The sequence below is a fragment of the Marmota monax genome, unplaced genomic scaffold, assembly GCF_021218885.2.
Source record: "Marmota monax isolate L192 unplaced genomic scaffold, Marmota_monax_Labrador192_F-V1.1 WCK01_AAM20220418_F8-fsc00051, whole genome shotgun sequence".
Lineage (NCBI taxonomy): Eukaryota > Metazoa > Chordata > Mammalia > Rodentia > Sciuridae > Marmota > Marmota monax.
Window position 1 is genome coordinate 9,952,636 of NW_026695202.1, and position 18,544 is coordinate 9,971,179.

At 58.9% G+C, this 18,544-nt stretch overlaps 2 protein-coding genes across 2 annotated transcripts; both read left to right on the forward strand.

Annotated features, from left to right (window-relative positions):
- The first annotated feature begins 5,885 nt into the window (after nt 1–5,885).
- On the forward strand, nt 5,886–7,914 carry LOC124082909 (histone H1.0). Its single transcript, XM_046429434.2, has one exon. The coding sequence runs from the start codon at nt 6,257–6,259 to the stop codon at nt 6,839–6,841; it is 585 nt and encodes a 194-aa protein (XP_046285390.1). The 5' UTR covers nt 5,886–6,256; the 3' UTR covers nt 6,842–7,914.
- Nucleotides 7,915–8,414: 500 nt separating this feature from the next.
- Gcat (glycine C-acetyltransferase) lies at nt 8,415–14,890 on the forward strand. The gene is made up of 9 exons (XM_046429706.2): nt 8,415–8,675; nt 10,600–10,730; nt 12,094–12,195; nt 12,659–12,805; nt 13,252–13,406; nt 13,538–13,620; nt 13,740–13,911; nt 14,190–14,311; nt 14,571–14,890. The coding sequence occupies exons 1-9, from the start codon at nt 8,480–8,482 to the stop codon at nt 14,720–14,722; spliced, it is 1,260 nt and encodes a 419-aa protein (XP_046285662.1). The 5' UTR covers nt 8,415–8,479; the 3' UTR covers nt 14,723–14,890.
- The last annotated feature ends 3,654 nt before the right edge of the window (nt 14,891–18,544 follow it).

Genomic DNA, 18,544 nt, shown 5'->3' on the forward strand with positions numbered 1-18,544 from the left:
AGGACATGGCGACAGCCTGGGCCTGGGCAGGGTGGCACCTGGCACGGGGAGGGTCCAGGGGGACTCCGCGCACACCGGGCCCCTCCCGCGCCACCCAGGGAACAGCACAGGACCACAGCAGCGCTCCCCAGAGATGCCCACAGCCTCGCCCCCGAAACCTGAGGGAAGGTACAGTACATGCAGCCAACGGAACCTCACACCATGTTCTAAAAGAAGAAATTCTGATACGTGCCACAACATGAATGGACCTTGGAAACAGGATCTGTGTGAAATAAGCTAGTCACAATAGGACAAAATTGTCTGATTCCACTGGGGCCAGTCGGGCAGCCTTGTAATCCCAGCTACTCGGGAGGCTGAGGCAGGAGGATGGCAAGTTTGAGGCCAGCCTCAGCAGCTCAGCAAGCTTTCTGTCTCAAGAAAAGGGGGGGAACTAGGGATACAGCTCAATGATAGAGCACCCTTTGGTTTGATTCCCAGGACCAGGAAAATGAAGACCAACAAGTAGAATGACTGCACTTGTATAGGAAGCTCTTAGAGTTGGTGAGTTCATAGGAACAGCAATGGTAGGTGTGGGGCTGCGTCATGGGATGGGCACAAGAAGCTATTCAAGGGTGAAGAGTCAGTTTTGTAAGATGAAGAATCCAGACTGCACAGCAGTGTGAGTGCACTTGACCTGCTGAACACAGTATGAGAATGTCTAAGCCAGGCTCCCACCTGGACACCCACACGGAGGCTAAGGCAGGAGGATCTCAAGTTCGAGGCCAGCCTCAGCAACATCGTGAGACCCTGTCTCAAAATTTAAAGTCTAAAAAGGGCTGGGATGCAGCTCGATGTTAAAGCGCCTCTGGGCTCCATCTAGTCTCAAAAACAAAAGCAAAACAATGGTGGCAACACCTTGCATTTCCAAGAGAAGGGCAGAGGGTGGTAGGGGAGTGAAGGGCCCAGTGCCCTGAACCCTGGGCCGGAGGAGCTCCCACCCTGGCCACCGGCCTTTCCTTCTGCACTTGTTCTTCATGAAGAAGCCACAGAGCAGTCAAACTCCCATGTCGAGCACGCCTGGGTTTGCAGTCCGGCCCTGCCACTTGCTCCGTGGAGACTCTGGGCCAGTTACTTCACCCCACCTCTCTGCAGCGGGCACGGCCAGCTAGCCCTCGGGGGTGCAGAGCTGCCCCCATCTGAACCACACTGTGAGGCGGAGAGGACACTGACGCACGGACCAGGGAGAACTGGAGTCCACGGGGCTTCACGGAGGAGGGTCCTGGGCTGGCCCTGAGGTTGGCTCGGATGTCCAGGGGGCAGGGGTGGCCGGCCGGGCTCTCCCCCACTGCAGCTCCTGGCAGGCTTCCCCCCTCCATCACACTCCTGGAGAAAGCTCACGTCACTCCCTGTCCCCCTCAGCCCAGAGCTCTCTGGACCCCCAACTCCCCGGCCATCTGCCTCCTGGGCACCTCTGCCTCTCCCTTCAGGCTCTGCAAACCCTCCCCTGTCCCGCAGTCCACACCCTGGCCTCCTGTGGACACCTGGACGTCGGGCCCCTTGGCCTCCATCACCTCTCTCTGTACCTGTCACTCTGGTCTCTTAAAATCCAGGCCTAGTCTTCAGGCCTCTCCAGGGGCCGCCACTTCTCAGACAGGGTCTGCCCCGCACCCCGCAGCCTCTGGCTGTGTCACCGGGAAGGAGTCCCAGGCCTTCCTGCCCCTGCTCAAGGCTCCTTGGCCTGCCCCTCCTGCTGCTCCCCAGCCAGGCTCCTTCCTGCTGCTGGTAAAGTCACCCACGCCCCTTCCTGCCACCCTGCCCTGACACACAGCCGTCCCCGCGGAATCCCACTCACCCTCCCCAGCCCAGGTCCTGTCCCCCGGACTCTTTCCTCATCCTTCACCGCACAACCTGCCCCCTGCCACAGTCCCTGCTTCCTCTTGTCCCTGAAGGGAAGACATGTCAAGGCTGGAGGCCCCCAAGTCCCTGTTTGTGAGTCCCAGAGGGTGGGAGGTGCTCCGGAACCCCAGGAGCTTCACCTTCCAGCTAAGGGCAGGACGGACGTCTGCTGCCCTGGCCTGTGGCATCGACCCTCTCTCCTTCCTGAGCCTCAGGACACACACCTCCTCCTTGTGCTTCTCTTCACCCCTCTGTTGCTCCCTCTTGGTGTCCTCTGCCAGCACCTCTACGTCACCTCCACCTCCACATCAGGTCCCACCGCGCCCTCTGTCCTCCTCCTTCCCCTGACCACCTGGACCCTGCAACAGCGCCTAACCCTGCTTCTGGCCTAGGCCTCTGCAGCCTCTTCTCCACTCAGCAGCCAGAGGTGCCGCGGGTGGGATCATGCCCTCCTCTGCTCAGAGCGCCCCAATAGCTTCTCACTCGGTGAAAACCTAAGGCCCTACACACAAAACCTGCCATTGGATTCAAGCACATTGCCCTCCCCAGATTCCTCCTTCTAAGCCTTACTTACCCACCCTTCACACCTTTTTAAACTCTCCTCCCTGCCTGCCTTGATCTGGCTACTCTGCCCACTCCTACCACAGGGCCCTTGCACTAGCTCTTCCCTCTGCTTGGAAGAACCTTCCACTAAGAATAAAAATGGCTCCCTCCCTTACCTCCTTCAAGTTTTTACTCAAATGTTAGCTTCTTAATGAGGCTCCTGGGACCACCCCATTTAAAACTGCAAACCACCTCCACTCCGTACTGCCTCTACCTCCCCACCCCGCTCTGATTGTTCTTTACAACCATCACCTTCAAGCGTTTTGTATAATCTCGGTTTATTCTTTATGCTTCTCTTTCCTCCACGGGGCAGGGACCCCTCTCCTCACTCACGGCCGGATCCCTGCATGTACCAGTGTGTCACACATAGGAAGCGGACACCTTAGGATTCCTAGTCCAAAACACGGGTGACCGCCTTGCCAAGGTCTCACGAGCCCACGGGGGCAGACGGAAGGGGCATGGCTTGGGCGTCTGTCGGCCCTGGGGTGTCATCAAGCCTTTCTGGGCCCCCGGTTTGCGAATTGGAGATGTTGTGTGTCGGGGCTCCGTGGACGCTGGAACCCCCACCGCCCGCGCCCAGTCCTGGCTGCGGGTCCACCTGTCCACGCAGGATTTCACCTGACCTTCCGCCAGCGCGAGGCCGGCAGCGCCCCTTTGTGACAGCGCCGAGTCCCAGGTGCACCCACGCCCGGCGCGGGAGGCCGAGGGTCGGCGGGCGGCGCGGGGCTCTGCCGGGACTACATTTCCCAGGAGCGGCTTCCCGCGCGCTGCGGCTCCGGCCTTTAAAGGGCTTCGCGTGGCGAGGGCGGGGGCTGGGGGCGACACCTCTGCGGCCGGCCAGCGGCCCTGCGCGGGCAGGGACCCGAGAGCCGCCTGCGCCTGCGAGGGGGCCCCGGGGCCTCGGCCCGGCAGCGCCCACAGGGCGAGGCCACGCCGGACTGGAGGCGGCCTCTCCTCATTTTGCCCCCCGACCCCGCCAGCCCGGGCCTGGGCCCCAGCCCCCGGGACCCTCCCCTCCCCCTCCAGCGCTTCCCAACAGGGACGGGCGACGAAGGGGGAGCAGGGTGTCCGCAGGCTGGTGGCCCGCTCCCGCCGACCCCTCCCCCATTTCTGGCTTTCACAGGTCGCAGGGACGGGCGGGGACGGGCGGGGACGAGGCGGGTGAGCCGCAAAATGAACTGAAGGCCGGGGTCTCCCCAGGAGAGGGCTGGCAGCGCCCTGCCCCACCCCTCCTTCCAAGCTCGGTGGCCCCCACGGTCAACTGGGGGTGATGGGGTACTGATCACATTGCCTCCCAGTCGGGAGGCACAAAGGATCAAGAAACTGGTGAAAAGCACTTTGCAAACTGTAGTGCGCTGCGCGAATTATGTTTTTCAGCCTCCTGTCACTGGATTCAAGCAGTCGTTATTCTGAGGCAAAATGGGCCTGGGGGCGGGTGTGGGGGTGACAGTCTCTGGGAGCGCAGGGTGGAACAGTGGTTTAGGGGTAGCTCTTTGGGAATGCATTTTCCCCTTCCAGATCTTAGTGGGCACCCGCAGAACTGTTTTTGAAAATAGCCAAAACAAACCTACTACAATGTTGTGTCTTAAAATCAGGAAACCTCAGGGTAATCGACATCACAGAAATGAGAACCTTGACCCTTCCAACCAACCTGGCCCTTGGGCTTCTCTTTGCGGCCTGTGCCACGGAGATAAGCCTTGGGAGAAGGCATCTCCAACGTCTGGGCCTCCCCCTCCCTGTCTCCTCCCCTCCCCCTCGTCATTTGGATTAACCCATCCCATGGTGTGTGGGGGGAACCCACTCACTCGCCTTGGACTCCCAGGTCCAGCAGGAGCCCTCCCAGCAGCCCCCCAATTACAATCCCCCCATCCTAAGCCTTCCTTCCCCCACCCCTCCCGGGCAGGACGGTCTGCACACAGCTCCCTGGCCGGCCATACCAGGGATGTGCTTATTTTGACCAGCTACAAAAACCCACTGCCAGTGTATTGTTCAATTAAAGAGTGACAGACCTTTTTGCTAAGGAATAAAAGCGGGTTGTTTGAGGGAGGGGCCCAGGAGCAAGCGTCCCAGAGTCCTATCCCGGCAAGGATCCCACTCCCTGCCCAGAGGACCTGGCACCGTGAGCAGGGCTCCTGGGGTCTCTGGGGTTCCTTCTGCGGGCATCTGAGCCCCTAAAGCCCCACCCCGAGCCCAGGTCTGTAGCCCAGGACTGCGCACAGACCGTGGCGCCCCTTGTCCACTTGGTCTGTACCTGCGGAGCTCCAGGAGGAAATGTTTACATTTTAACAAAGACGTTGCATCTTCCCAGCAAAATGGCGGTGGGCTCCCTGGATAACTGCACTCTTCCCGAAGATCAGTCACGAGCCGGGGAATGGGACCCCTCCTCGCCCGGCCTGCAGCACCCCGTTTCCCCAAGTCTCGAAAGCACTCAGGGCCTCTCTTCATCCCTGGGACGCCCAGGACCAACGGGCTGGCTGGCCTCTGGGGCAGCTCCTCCATTGTGGACCCCCCACACCCTACACCCAATAGGCTCCTAGGGACCTTGGGAGGGGGGCTGGACCCCCAGGCTGGGCCTCGGGGTGCGGGGCAGCGAGCTCGGCCTCCTCCGCCCCAAGGCTCCCAGGCCGAGGGAGGCACGTAAATGATCTCTCCGTGAGGGATGTGGGGGTCCTCCAGGGGAGCAGGCCACCCGGGGGCCCCTTCCCATCTCTCTGGGGACCCAGGTGGTACTGGGGGTCCGGCCTCAGGAGGGGACCTCGACGCATAAGTCGGGGGGCTCGCTGGGGGAGAGGACTCCGGAGGGGGAAGGGACGAAGTTTGAAAGTGCTCTTCCAACTCTTCCAGGGAAAGTTTCCTCGGGGGGGCCCGCGGACTGACGGGGGGTAGGGGTGCGGGGGGGTCGGGGGTGGGGTGACCCCCGAGAGGTGGCCGGACCCCGGGGGAGCGACCCCTCCCCCCTGTCCCGGCTCAGCCCGGCTGGGAGTCTCCCCTATCGGGGCCGCGTGTGTTAGTTGGGGCTGCTTTCCAGCCGCGCCGCGGGGCCGGGGGGCGTCGCAGTGGGCCGGGAGCCGGGTCGCTGGTAGCCCCAGGGGGGAGCTTTGCAACGGGGTGCTTCCCGCCGCGGTGCTCCCCGGCCCCGCAGAGCCAGCCCCCCGCAAAGGGGAAATGTCCCGGCGCCCCGGCGGTCCTCGGCGCCGTTTGGGGCGCGTGGCGGGCGCGGGGGGCGGCGGCGGGGCCGGCGGGCTGCCCAGCAGGGAAGCCCAGGGAGCCGGGCAGCGGCCCCGGGCGGCGGCGGGGGGCGGGAAGGCCCGGGCCGGGGGGAAAGGTCGGATTTGCTCGGCGGAAGAAACACAGATGGCGGCGGCGCGGCGCCATTCCGGGCCGGGAGCAGGCAGCCAGCAGCCCTGTCCTCACCGCGGTCCGCCCGCCGCCGCTAAATACCCGGATGCGCCGCCCGAGCGCCAGACGCGGAGCTGGGAAAAGGGAGGCAGAAGAGGCGGAGGCAGAGCCTGAGCAGGAGCCTGAGCCCGAGCCCGGCGCCTGAGCCGAGCGCACACCCGCGCCGCCGGGCCACGCAGAGCCGGCCCGGCGAGCCCTCCTGAGACCCGCGCCCGGCAGGAGAGGCCGCGAGCCCTCGCCCGCACCCCCGCCAGCCGGACCCCGCACTGGCCCGCGGGTCAGGGGCCTGAGAGCAGACCCCGAGTCAGGCTTCGCTCCGCCTCCGACGAGGGCTGGTCCTTTGGAAGGCGCCTTCGGCAGCAGGACCAGGAGGGCCACCATGACCGAGAACTCCACGTCCACTCCCGCGGCCAAACCCAAGCGGGCCAAGGCCTCCAAGAAGTCCACAGACCACCCCAAGTATTCAGACATGATCGTGGCTGCCATCCAGGCCGAGAAGAACCGCGCCGGCTCCTCGCGCCAGTCCATCCAGAAGTACATCAAGAGTCACTACAAGGTGGGGGAGAACGCCGACTCCCAGATCAAGTTGTCCATCAAGCGCCTGGTGACCACCGGCGTCCTCAAGCAAACCAAAGGGGTGGGTGCCTCGGGGTCCTTCCGTCTGGCCAAGAGCGACGAGCCCAAGAGGTCCGTGGCCTTCAAGAAGGCCAAGAAAGAAGTCAAGAAGGTGGCCACGCCAAAGAAGGCAACCAAGCCCAAGAAGGCTGCCACCAAAGCCCCCAGCAAGAAGCCCAAAGCCCCCCCAGCCAAGAAGGCCAAGAAGAAGCCGGCTGCCACGCCCAGGAAAGCCAAAACCCCCAAGGTCGTCAAAGCCAAGCCCGTGAAGGCGACCAAGCCCAAGAAGGCCAAACCAGTGAAGCCCAAAGCCAAGTCCAGTGCCAAGAGGGCCGGCAAGAAGAAGTGACAGCCAAGGCTTCTCTATGGACACTCCTTCCTCTCTGTTTTCTGTAAATATTCTCCTCCTTTTCTCTCTCCATCCTCCTCTGCAACCCTTTGCCCCATTCTATTCTGACTTTATGAGACAGAATTTGGATTCCTCAAAATTTGTGGGATAGTCCCCTTTTCCTTAACAGTGGTGCAAGGACAGCAGCGACAGACCTGGGCGCTGTGGTGCCGGGATGGGCTTGCACATTGTGTTCTGTGGATTCGCTAGTAGTCTCTGGGGTCAGGGGTTTGGGAGGTTTGTTTGCTATGAAGGTAGGTGGGGGAGGCAGTTTGTTCTTGCTGGACAAGAGGGAGCCCAGGAACTGGGGCGCTGTGGGAGTGTCTTGAAGTTGGGTGCCCCTTGTGAGAGTCTCAGAGCCTTTGCGCGGAGGAAAGCGGTGACAGCCACCAGCGGCAAAGGAGAGAGGTGGACCTCCCGGTGGTGAGCCAGTGGCCAGTTCCTCCTCACTTTGGTGTCCTAGTGGCCTCTATTGTCTTAGGGAAGGGGAGGGGGTCCAGGTGACAGCTGGTTGGGAGAAGCCAATGCTTCTCCCAGTCAGCTGGGAACTAGGCATCGGAGGGTCTTTGTGGCTTGGCAAAGTCCCCTGTTAAGTGGGAGTGGAAACTTTTGGGGAAGGGAGGGTAGTCAGCCAAGTGCCTCAGTGTGCCCTGCTAACTTGGGTTTTTCCACACAACTGATGGATGTGCCCTAGGAGGACTGTTTTGCTGTCCCTGTGTAAGACTAGGTCTCACTAGCCACTTGAGGAAACCTCCCGACCGACCTCTTTTTACTTCTGAATCTTTTATAAGTAGCTGTAGACGGGGAGGGGGAGGGGCGGGGAGTGGCCGTCAGACTTGCAGTCGGTTTTGGCTTTGCCGAGTAGCGTTAGCAGCTGGGTCTGTGCATGTGTCTGTGTCCGCCTGTCCAGGGCTCGTGCTCACGTTTCGCACCGGGAGCTGGGAGAAAAAACCTGTACAGTTGTCTTCCTCTTGTTTTTAATAAGAAAATCGCGCACTTGCGCGTCCCCCTCCCTTCCCACTTCTTTTTTTTTTTTAACAAGTGTTATTCGTGCCGGGAAAAGATTTACTGTCGTTGTAATTTTAAAACTTTAAAATAAAATTGGGAAATGGAAAAAAAAAACAGACGGAGTGGTGTATTTTTCATATATATACCTTTAAGACGGGAGGAGAATGCGGAGCCGTCGGGCTGCTGGGCGCGGGAGGACATCTGGGGCCGAGTTTGCACCTGAGAATGCCCGGGGGTGGGGGGTTCCGAGAGCTGGACGGAAACTTTGGGACTGGAAGGTGTAGAACGTGTCTCAGCCTCCGTCTAGACTCTGTCCTCTGGGGCCCGGGGGGCACCCCCTTTCTAAGAGGTGGGTGTGTAGGCGGGGGATGGGATTGAGATGGGGGGCCTGGTGGGCTCTACTTCCTCGGGTTCTTCACTTTCGTCCTTGGCTGATACTGCCACGCCCCGCGGGTTCCCGGCCCCGCCCCTTGAAGGGAGCCACTCTCGCTGCGATTGGCTGCCGCGGCCCGGCCCCCGGCCACGTGACAGCCAGCGGCAGCCGTGCGCACGGCTCCGGGCTGGCTGGCGGGCACCGGAGCGGTGGGCGCGATGTGGGCTGGCGGCTTCTGGCGCGCTGCGCTCTCCCGGGCTCTCTGCGGCTGTCGCTCACAGTCAGCGGTGGCTCAACTGCGCGGCATCCTGGAGGGGGAGTTGGAAGGGATCCGCGCGGCTGGCACCTGGAAGAGTGAGCGGATCATCACCTCCCGCCAGGGGCCGCACATCCATGTGGATGGCGTCTCCGGAGGTAACTTCCGCTCCTGGGAGTCGTCGGACCTGGCTGGGTGGTCGAGAGCTTGTTCAGGGCTAGCACAGTAATGGAGATCCTAGAGTCGGGGCGGGGGTTGGGAACGGCGCCTGCATAATAGAGCTCTGGGTCCCCTTCCCATCTGCCAGGCTGTCATGGCTTCCCAGAGTTAACTCTAACCTGGTTAAACTTGTTTCGACGCAGGGAGGTGATTTACCCTGGAGCACCTTTTTGGCAGAGGGCAGGGATAGGCCTAGACCGGGCACTGTGAGAAAAAGAGACCCAGCTTCCTTCCATCGTGTGGTTCCAGGGAAAGGTGGTGGGAAAGAATCTGTTCTTAAGCGGCTGCTTTGTGAAGAGGCTCTACTAATTTTCGCACGTGGGCTCCTGTTGGTCCCTAGGAGTGACTAATGTCATTTACGTTGTAGAAGTTGGAATTCAGAGATGTAGTTTGCCCAGAAACCCCCAGCTGGCTGTGGGTAGTTGTGGAAATCTGGACCTGGAAGTTTAGCTAACTGGCCAGTGAGGCCAATTTCAGAGTCGAAGTCAAAACCAGCCAGCTTCCAGGGCTGCTACAGAAGCCACACATGCGTGGTCCACACCAGGTCTTCCTCATGTTACTGCACTCAGTGATCACTGCCCATCCTATTTGTGCTGGCCTCAGATGAGTAGTGGTGGTTATCAACAGGTTCCTGAAGCTTCTGACTGCCTAGGAAATAGGCGTGAACTCCTTGGTACTGATGTTTCATTTGGAAGTCTGGGAAATCCTTGTCTTCCCCCACAGGAAGCATAGATTGGTGAGGGCAAAAAGAATGTTGGAGGTAGAAACACGTCTTCCAATCAGTGCAGTCCAACAGAACCCCAGCCAGTCCAAATCTAAGGAAAGGCCCAAATGAACACAGAGGTACTTAATCAAAAGATGGGATGTTAGCTGGGCTGGTGCACACCTGTAATCCTGGCTATTCAGGAGGGTGAGGAAGGAGGATTGCAAGTTCAAGACGGGCCTGGGCAACTTAAAAAGACCTGTCTCAAAATTAAAATTAAAAATAAAAAAGGGCTAGGAATGTCGCTTAGGGGTAGAGGGACCCCTAGGTTCAATCCCTAGCATCACACACATGCACCAAAGATGGGAAATTAGACCAAGTGCTCATCCTGTCTTCACCTTGCTCAGGCTGTGAACCTTCCTCTCCTCAGGCCTCAGGCTTCTCCTCAGGTCAGCTGTGCTCCCTTTGGGCTTTATAATTGAGGACCAGGGCCTCAGGGACCACCCTTGGGGTTGTGATTCTGTATGAACAACAAAAAACTCTGGAATCAAAACCACAGTGGGGCCAAGCACAGTGGCGTACACCTGTAATCCCAGCAGCTCAGGAGGCTGAGGCAGGAGGATCATGAGTTCAAGGCCAGCCTCAGCAAATCGCTATCTCAAAATGTTTTTTAAAAACGGTCTGGAGATGTTTTCTCTGTGGATAAGTGCCCCTGGGTTCAATTCTTGGTATCAAAACAAAACAACAACAACAACAAAAAAAAAAAACCCTGCAGTGGGCATCTGACCCAGCCCTCTCCTTTTACCCACAAGGAATCCAAGACCTAGAAGAGAGGCTGGTGGGGTCTTCAGGGCAGGAGAAGCCTGTGACGAAGGGCTAAGTTCCTCCTTAGGTGGAATGTGATTCCCCGAGTGCAGCGCCGAGCCAGGACCCCTCACTAACCTGCCTCCTCTGTAGTGTTGGATTCACTGCCTCCTGGGGGACCCCCAGCCCCGTCCTAGCCTCTGTCCCAGAATGGAGCATCTGTGTAGTTGTAGCTTTCTTATAGGTGAATCCAGGTTCCTTTCCTCTCTGGACCATTTCCCCGGGGCCTGGCGCTGTGACCTTCCAGGCCCTTCCTTGCCCTGCCTGAGGTGTCCCTCTCTTGCCTTCCTCTTCAGGGATCCTTAACTTCTGTGCCAACAACTACCTGGGCCTGAGCAGCCACCCCGAGGTGATCCAGGCTGGCCTGCAGGCTCTGGAGGAGTTTGGAGCTGGCCTTAGCTCAGTCCGCTTCATCTGCGGGACCCAGGTACCCAGTGGGTGTTGGGGGTGGCTGGCCCCAGCTGTCCGCTTCCCACAGCCAGCAGGGCTGCTTTAGCCAGCTCAGCTAGTCCCAGTGCTCTGGGCCCATGTTTGCCCAGAGCAGGTCGTAGAAAGGCTGGGCGCAGGCCTCTGGCCAAGACACCTCAAGATAAGAAACTTTACCTGTTTGAGCTTGTTTCCCCACCTGCAGAGCAGAGTTCCTCATGGTTTTCTCCACTGGTAAATTGGGGAAAATAGTACTTAATAGGACTGTAGAAATTAACGAGTTAGAACATGTAAAAATGCTTACAACCGTGCCTGGCCCACACTTAGTAAATTTTGGCTACTGTTTACTTTGTGTGATAAAATATGTTCATGTTAAACATGAAATATATTCAGTGCTTACTATGTGTCAAATCCTTTTTTCTTTTTTTTTAGTTGCCAATGGACCTTTATTTTATTTATTTATATACGGTGCTGAGAATCGAACCCAGTGCCTCACACACGTTAGGCAAGTGCTCTGCCTCTGAGCCCCAGCCCCAGCGCCTCAAATACTCTCTTAAGGACATTACAAGTATTAACCCATTAATTCTCTTGATATTCCTGAGGGTTAGATGCTCTTCTGATCTCTGTGGTTGACACGAAGACATGGAGGCTCAGAGAGGTTAAGTGATTTGCCCAAAAATATACAGCTTGTCATGGTGGAATTTGGACCCAGGTAGCCTGGCTCACTTTTTTCTTGAAGAAAAGTAAGGGTGAAATGAACATCAGGCAGAATCCCTGTCTCCCATCTAGATAGATACTCTCCAATAAAACCCCCAGCCAGACCCAATAGCTTTCAAATCTAAGATTCAGACGCCCGAATGAACAGTTACCATGCAACCCTCTTCTTTGTCATGAAGCAACCAAAGGGACACTCCTTTTGCTATTAGGAAGACATCTTCTCTAGCCTGTAATCCCAGTGACTTGGAAGGCTAAGTTAGAAGGATCACAAGTTAAAGGCCAGCCTCAGCAACTTAGGAAGACCCTGTTTCTAAATAAATAAAGGAAGGAAGATGTCTTCTTTCCCATCAGCACCCACGATTCCACCATGAGGTCCATCCAGGATAGGAAACCTAGTAAGTCCCCAACTCAGTAGGAACCATGTGTCAGGTTCCTGCCGGCTCTGGGATAACCTGTGCGGTGCAGAAAGAGGGATCCAGGGCCTGGGAATGTAGCTCATTGGTAGAAGGCAGGTGGGCAAGGCTGAGGCTTCAGCCTCCTGGGTTCTGGGCTGGGTCTGTTTGAGGCTCTCTAAGCCTGTCTTCTAGGACTAGTCCCACAGGACTCCACAGGAATGAATACCTACGTGGCTTGTGTCCATTTTTTAGAGCATCCACAAGAGTCTAGAAGCCAAAATAGCCCGCTTCCACCAGCGGGAGGATGCCATCCTCTATCCCAGCTGTTTCGATGCCAACGCTGGCCTCTTTGAGGTGTGTGGAGGCTGTGGGTGGGAGCTGAGTGGGGCCTGCAAAGCCACAGATGGTTTGGGATGGGCCATCAGGGGAACCCAGCAGGATGCGGCTGCTGTTCCTGGAAGTTCCAGTGCCCTTTCTTATGGAGGTCATGGTTGGGCCCCGCAGGTGTTCTAGGAGGAAGCCTGGGGCTGGCAAGGAGCCCCGGTTCTAGAGCATCTGGGGGTAACTGACATCAGCTGGAAGGCTGGGGCTGGCGGGGCCTGGGACTCACCAGGCCATGTCTCACCTGCTCTCACTGGAGGAGGGCCCTGTCCAGCCCTGTAGTGGGCACTGGGAACCAGGTGGAGGTGGAGGGGCCTTGCTTCCCTGCCCAGAGGAGTACCCTGGCTGGCAGTGAAATTCTGACCTGGGGGGGCATCATGAAGGAGAGAGAATGCCAAGGTGGCTGGGTGATGACTCTGCCGATTGCCCCCTCCAGGCTCTGCTGACCCCTGAGGATGCGGTGCTGTCGGATGAGCTGAACCATGCCTCCATCATTGACGGCATCCGTCTGTGCAAGGCCCACAAGTATCGCTACAGTCACCTGGACATGGCTGACCTAGAAGCCAAGCTGCAGGAGGCCCAGGTGGGATGAGGCCCTGGAGCTTGCCCTCAGCCTCCCTGGTGAAGGCGCTGAGACTTGGGGAGGCTCCCTCCTCACTCAGGTACAGCCTGGAGGTCTGACGCCACCAGGATCCCAACCCAAAGCCTCAGCCACATGGCTACCTTGAGGGCAACGGGCACCTTCCAGGACGGGTAGAAACAGCGGCAGGACCTGGCTTCGCCTCACCCTGCCCTCTGGGACCTGACCAGGAGGTGATGCCTGGGACACTTCTCACTGCCCGGGGCTATGTGTGGCTCCAGGCTGCCCTGAGGAGGTGTAGGGCTCAGTCAGGTGCTCGCGGGGGAGAGGATTTGCAGCCAAAAAGTGGCAGCACCTCGGTGCCCGCCTCTCAGACCCTCAAGCAGCGCAGGGCAGGTGCTTAGGCCCAGCTCACCACAGCGCTCGCTGTCTTCCTGTCTTCCCCGCAGAAACATCGGCTGCGCCTAGTGGCCACCGATGGAGCCTTTTCCATGGATGGTGACATCGCCCCCCTGCAGGACATCTGCCGCCTTGCCTCTCAATATGGTGCCCTGGTCTTTGTGGATGAATGTCATGCCACCGGTTTCCTGGGGCCCACAGGACGGTGGGAGCATGTGGCACCTGAGGCCTGGGTGGGGCTTCTGAGGGTGGGTGGAAAACCAGGAGGCCAGCCCCAGCCTGCCCCACGGGTGGCACTCAAGAGACCAGTGGCAGCAGTGGCTGCTTTCCTTGCAGGGGCACAGATGAGCTGCTGGGCGTGATGGACCAGGTCACCATCGTCAACTCCACCCTGGGGAAGGCGCTGGGTGGAGCATCAGGTGCCTGGAGGGGTGTCAGGGAAGTGGGGGGCAGCAGAGGACAGCACTCACTGTATTCCTGAGGGGACTGGGCTGGGCTCTGGGCCCTGACCAACCCCACGCCCCTCCCATGTTCTCAGGGGGCTACACAACAGGACCTGGGCCTCTGGTGTCCCTGCTGCGGCAGCGGGCCCGGCCCTACCTCTTCTCCAACAGTCTGCCTCCTGCTGTGGTGGGCTGTGCCTCCAAGGCCCTGGACCTGCTCATGGAGAGCAACACCATTGTCCAGTCTATGGCTGCCAAGACCCAGCGGTGCGGTTCCCAGCAGGGGTGGGGCAGGCGGAGAGTGGGGGTGTGGTGAGGGCTTCCTGGGCCACAGGCTCCTCCTGAAGTCTCCGTGCCCCCCCCCCCCCCCCCGTCAGTCCTGCCTTTCCCCCCTCTCTCCTGCCTGCCCTGGGTCTGCTTCCCCCTCCCTTGTAGGGTCTGTGCCTCTGTCTTTGTTGGTTCATCTTGCAAACTTGGGCACAGATCCTGAGCCATGTGCCCAGGAGCCCTGTGAATGTCCCTCAGTCACCTTGCTCTGTCCACAGGTTCCGCACTAAAATGGAGGCTGCTGGCTTCACCATCTCGGGAGCCAGTCACCCCATCTGCCCTGTAATGCTGGGTGACGCCCGGCTGGCCTCTTGCATGGCGGATGACATGCTGAAGAGAGGTAAGGGGCTGGGGCAGGAGGACCGAGGGATCCTAAGAGGAAAGAAATGGGAACCCAAAGACTGTGGGTCTCCCTTCTCCCCACCCCACCCCTCTCTTAGACCAGCTGTGAGTCCCGCCCCACAACCCCAGACATGGGCAGCACCATGTCTGAGACCTTGGGCAGCTCCTGGCCCTGTGCGGGCCTCGGGAGAGCCGGCACTGGGTGTGGTGTCCCTGGAGCCTGTGCAGCTCTTGCACTCTGCTGTCCACCTCCACAGGCATCTTTGTCATCGGGTTCAGCTACCCTGTGGTTCCCAAGGGCAAGGCGCGGATCCGGGTCCAGATCTCAGCGGTGCACAGCGAGGAGGACATTGACCGCTGTGTGGAGGCCTTCGTGGAGGTGGGGCGCTTGCACAAAGCATTGCCCTGAGTGCCGGGCACAGCGGCAGAACCAAGATCCCCTACTGCCACCGCAAAAAGGGGGGGCTTTTGATTAGGCCAGAGGCTCTAACCCCTGACCCCAAATCCTGAGCTGGCTCAGAGAAGGCCTGTGCTTGTGCCACGAGGGTGTGAGACAACAGTGTGAGACGTGCTGTGACTCCGGTCTGCTTTATTCTCTGTGAGGCCCAGTCCGGTGGTGGGGTAGACAGGAGCCAGGATTGCAAGGAAGCCTCCTGCAACAGGACTGTCCCTCCCAGGGCTGACCTCCTCTCCAAATGAAGACAGAGAGGAGTGTCTGGGAGATAAGCAGGGGCCATGTTGGCTCAGCTGCATTCTGTGATGCTATGTTATGCTGGGAACCAGCCCTGCCCCTCCCATGCCACTCACCCTGTTCTGCAGCCCCCCAAGTCTAGGGTTGGTGGACACCTTGTCCTCTACGCCCTATCCAAAGAATATCCTGTAGTACCCAGATAAGAAGAGATGGCGTGCCCAAAACCACGTTTGGGAGGAGAGGTAGGGCATTTAGGCCCTAAAGAAAAGAATGTGACTCGCTACTGAGAAGCCCCTGACAATCTGGAATGCTGTGTTCCAGACCACTTTGTCCCTGACTCCATGACCTGGGGCAAGCCCCGTTTCCTGTGTGTCCCAGTTTGCCCTACTGTACAGAGAGGCTGTTACATTGTGATCTAGGCTCTTCCATTGCGCTCTTTCCCAGGCCTACTGCCTGAAGATCAGCCGCCAGAGGGCGCAGCTATTTCAGGCTTGGGTCGCTGCACGGTTGCCGCCTGCCCCGCCCACTTCAGACTGGTGGCCTTGGACTGGGGTGATTTCGGTGGCCAAGGCCTGGAGGGACGATCTGCAGCTCCAAGGCCCCATCCTCCCTTCCCTGCCCCAAACGACTCGCCGCTCCCCTATTGGAGGTGCCAGCCTCTTTGCCACAGTCGCTGCCCCTGGTCCTACAGTCGTCACAGGATGAGGGGAGTGCCTGCATTGGGCTCAGGCTCCTGGGCTCACGGTGCTGGTGGGGGTGGGGACTGAGTTCTGAGTCAGTGCAGCTCCAGCTTCAGCGTGGCATGGCCTTGGAAAGCTCGTAGTTTGCCTGGTGTGTCACCTGGGAGGAAAGGCTCTTTGTCATTAACTCTCTGGCACCTCCAGCCCTGGGGGAGCTCTGGCCGGATCCTGAGGGTGCTTAAAGTTGAGATTCGGGGCATTGTAGCCTACGATCCGGAGGAGCTTGGGGCGGCTGCAGTCGTGCAGGAGGTCATGGTGCCCGAGGGGATCAGGCGGCAAGGCCGGCAGGTGTGGCCACATCAGCGGCAGGAACACTTGCAGGCCGCCACTACGGGGTAGAGCACCTGGCGCCATGCGCACTGCTGCAGGGGGAGTGCCTGGCCTGGTGGTAGCCTGGGACTCACCCAGCAGTGCCAAGCCAGCAGCTTGATGTGCATGGGCTGTGCAGGCCGGCAGGTCATGCCAGGCGGCCAGGAACAAGCAGGAGGCGACGCATTGCAGTCGGTGTGGCGGACCCAGCGGGGCCAGAAAACGGGGCCCAGATCTACCCAAGACGAGGTGAGGCCACAGGAAGCGAGGTCCACCAGCCAGTGGCGCAGAATGCTCGCGGCCTCCCACAGCTCCCAGGCGCCGCTGCTGGTGTTGGCAGCCACAGTGCAGGCAGCCACAGCTTGGCGACCTCCCGGGCCAGCTGGCCGCGGTAGCGCTCCATGCTGTCGGCCAGCTCGCGGCTCAGCGTGCCCATCCGCCCCTCCCACCGTGAGGCTCCTCCTCCGTCATCCAGAAGGGATCGTAGGAGGCGCCCAGCAGACTCAGCAGCCGATCCGGGCGCCTGTGTTTCGGCTTGGGCGCGTACTGGTAGTCGCCAACCGCCCGCGACAAGCCGTAGGGCCGCGCAGGACCCGAGGGCCGGCTGCGGATCAGCTGCAAGTCGGCGTCCTGCGGGGCCCAGAGCTCTGGGGACCGCTCCCAGGACTCGTGGTCCACTTCCTGTTCGTCAGGCACCTGGTTGAAGGGCGCGGCCATGAGTAAGGCCGTGAGCAGCAGCAGGAGCAAGGGGAGGAGGTGGCAGTAGGGACACCCTGAAGCTCCGGTCATGACCGCACGCCAGTCCTGCCTGCCCAGCCGCACTTTCCGTGGTCGCCTCTCTTCCCCTCCTCCCCTGCTATCATATCTGCTCAGCCCTGCCGCTGCCAGAAGCCCTTGGCCCTAGTACTGCCAGCCCAACCCCCTCGAGGAGAGGCCTTGAGGGCAGGGGGCTCCCAAGGAGCCCGAGGCGGCTGGTCATGGATCTCAGGGGCTTTCCAAGCGGTTCTGGGTGTTTCCACGCTACTACTGTCCATGATTCCAAAAAACCTACTGCACTAAGCCATAATCCTACAAATTCCCTTGATCAGGGATCATAAGATCCTACAATGCTAATTATCTCATTCAGTTTTGATGGTTCTGGATTCAGGTTTGGAGAGTCTAGGTCTGATTCCAATAGCTTCAATTCACTGAATCTCTATCTCCAAAATTTTGGGGATTCTCTATATCTGGAGTTGGTAATGCAGGGCTTCAGAGGCACCTCTGAGCCTTGTGAACAGCCCTGGCCTCCTAGGAACTGATCCCAAGGTCTTCCCCAGCTCCTCTGGCCTCCAATGGAAGCTTCAGCTCTGTCAGCACTCTTTACAGTCTCCCCTCCCAGTCAGTTTCTAGAAAGACCCTTCCTGACTCAGGGCAAACTGCCTTCTGCCTTACCACACCTGTCCAATATGACAGCAACCTCCTGGTTATGAATCCAGTCCACTGCACCGCACCCCAGTGCATTTGGCTATGTGCCACTCCTCCAAAGGGTCCAGGCCAGCACCCCATGAATCACATAGCCATTCACCTAGACCTTTTAACTTCTTTGGCTGTTGCCTGGAGAAGAGGTTCTGAGTAGGTTTCTCTCTCTCTGTCCATTTTTTTTTTTTTTTTTTTTTTTTTTAGCAGCTTGATGTGCATGGTCTGTGCAGGCCGGCAGGTCATGCCAGGTGGCCAGGTCATAATAAACTTCTTTCAAAATAAAATGTGCAGGTCATGTCCCTGCTCTAGAACCTTCATTAGCTCCCTGTTACTCTCAAACTAAAGAGAAACTCTTAGGACAGTTTCCTGAACCATCTGGAATAAGTTTAGGGGAGATGGGTTTCTGGGGGTTCACAAGGGCCTGAGGAGGGGGTCCTACCTGAAGTCTGCAGGAAGGGTACTCATATACTGGCTTCCCAGCTCAGGAAAGCCCTTTAAGACTAGGAATTCAGACGGACCTGGTGGTGTACTCCTATAATTCCAGCTATTCTGGAGGCTGAGAGGAGGATCACAAATTCAAAATCAGCCTCAGCAACTTAATGAGATCTTGTCTCAAAAAAAGTGTGTGTGGGGGGGTGCTGGGTTGCAGCTCAGTGGCAGAGGGCCCCTGGATTTAATCCCCAGTACCACACACACACAAAGACTAGGAATCCTGTCCTTGCTTAGTATGGATTGGAGCAGAGAGGGGAGAAGAGAAGGGGTGGAGTCAATGGCAGGGCGGATGGAGGTGGGAGTGTCAGGAATGTGCTGGGCTCTGGGCACCAAGTGGTTAACTACAAAGCCAATCTCAGAGAGCGAGATCAATGGGTTACTCCCAGGAAAGAGAGAATGAGGCAGCAGCAACGCAGACAGGCAGAGAAGAGCCAGGCAGAAGAGCATGCCACCCCGGGGAGTCAGGGATTGAGCACGGGTGGCTGGTGGCTACTCTGGAGGGAGTGCCCAAGCCGGACTCTGCAGACGGGGGCAGAGGAGA

Bases quoted from the DNA above. Each gene is read 5' to 3' on its own strand.
- LOC124082909 (XM_046429434.2), top strand. From the start codon at position 6,257: ATGACCGAGAACTCCACGTCCACTCCCGCGGCCAAACCCAAGCGGGCC.
- Gcat (XM_046429706.2), top strand. From the start codon at position 8,480: ATGTGGGCTGGCGGCTTCTGGCGCGCTGCGCTCTCCCGGGCTCTCTGC. The intron at 12,196-12,658 runs GTGTGTGGAGGC...TGCCCCCTCCAG, and splicing joins CCAACGCTGGCCTCTTTGAG to GCTCTGCTGACCCCTGAGGA. The intron at 14,312-14,570 runs GTAAGGGGCTGG...CCACCTCCACAG, and splicing joins GGATGACATGCTGAAGAGAG to GCATCTTTGTCATCGGGTTC.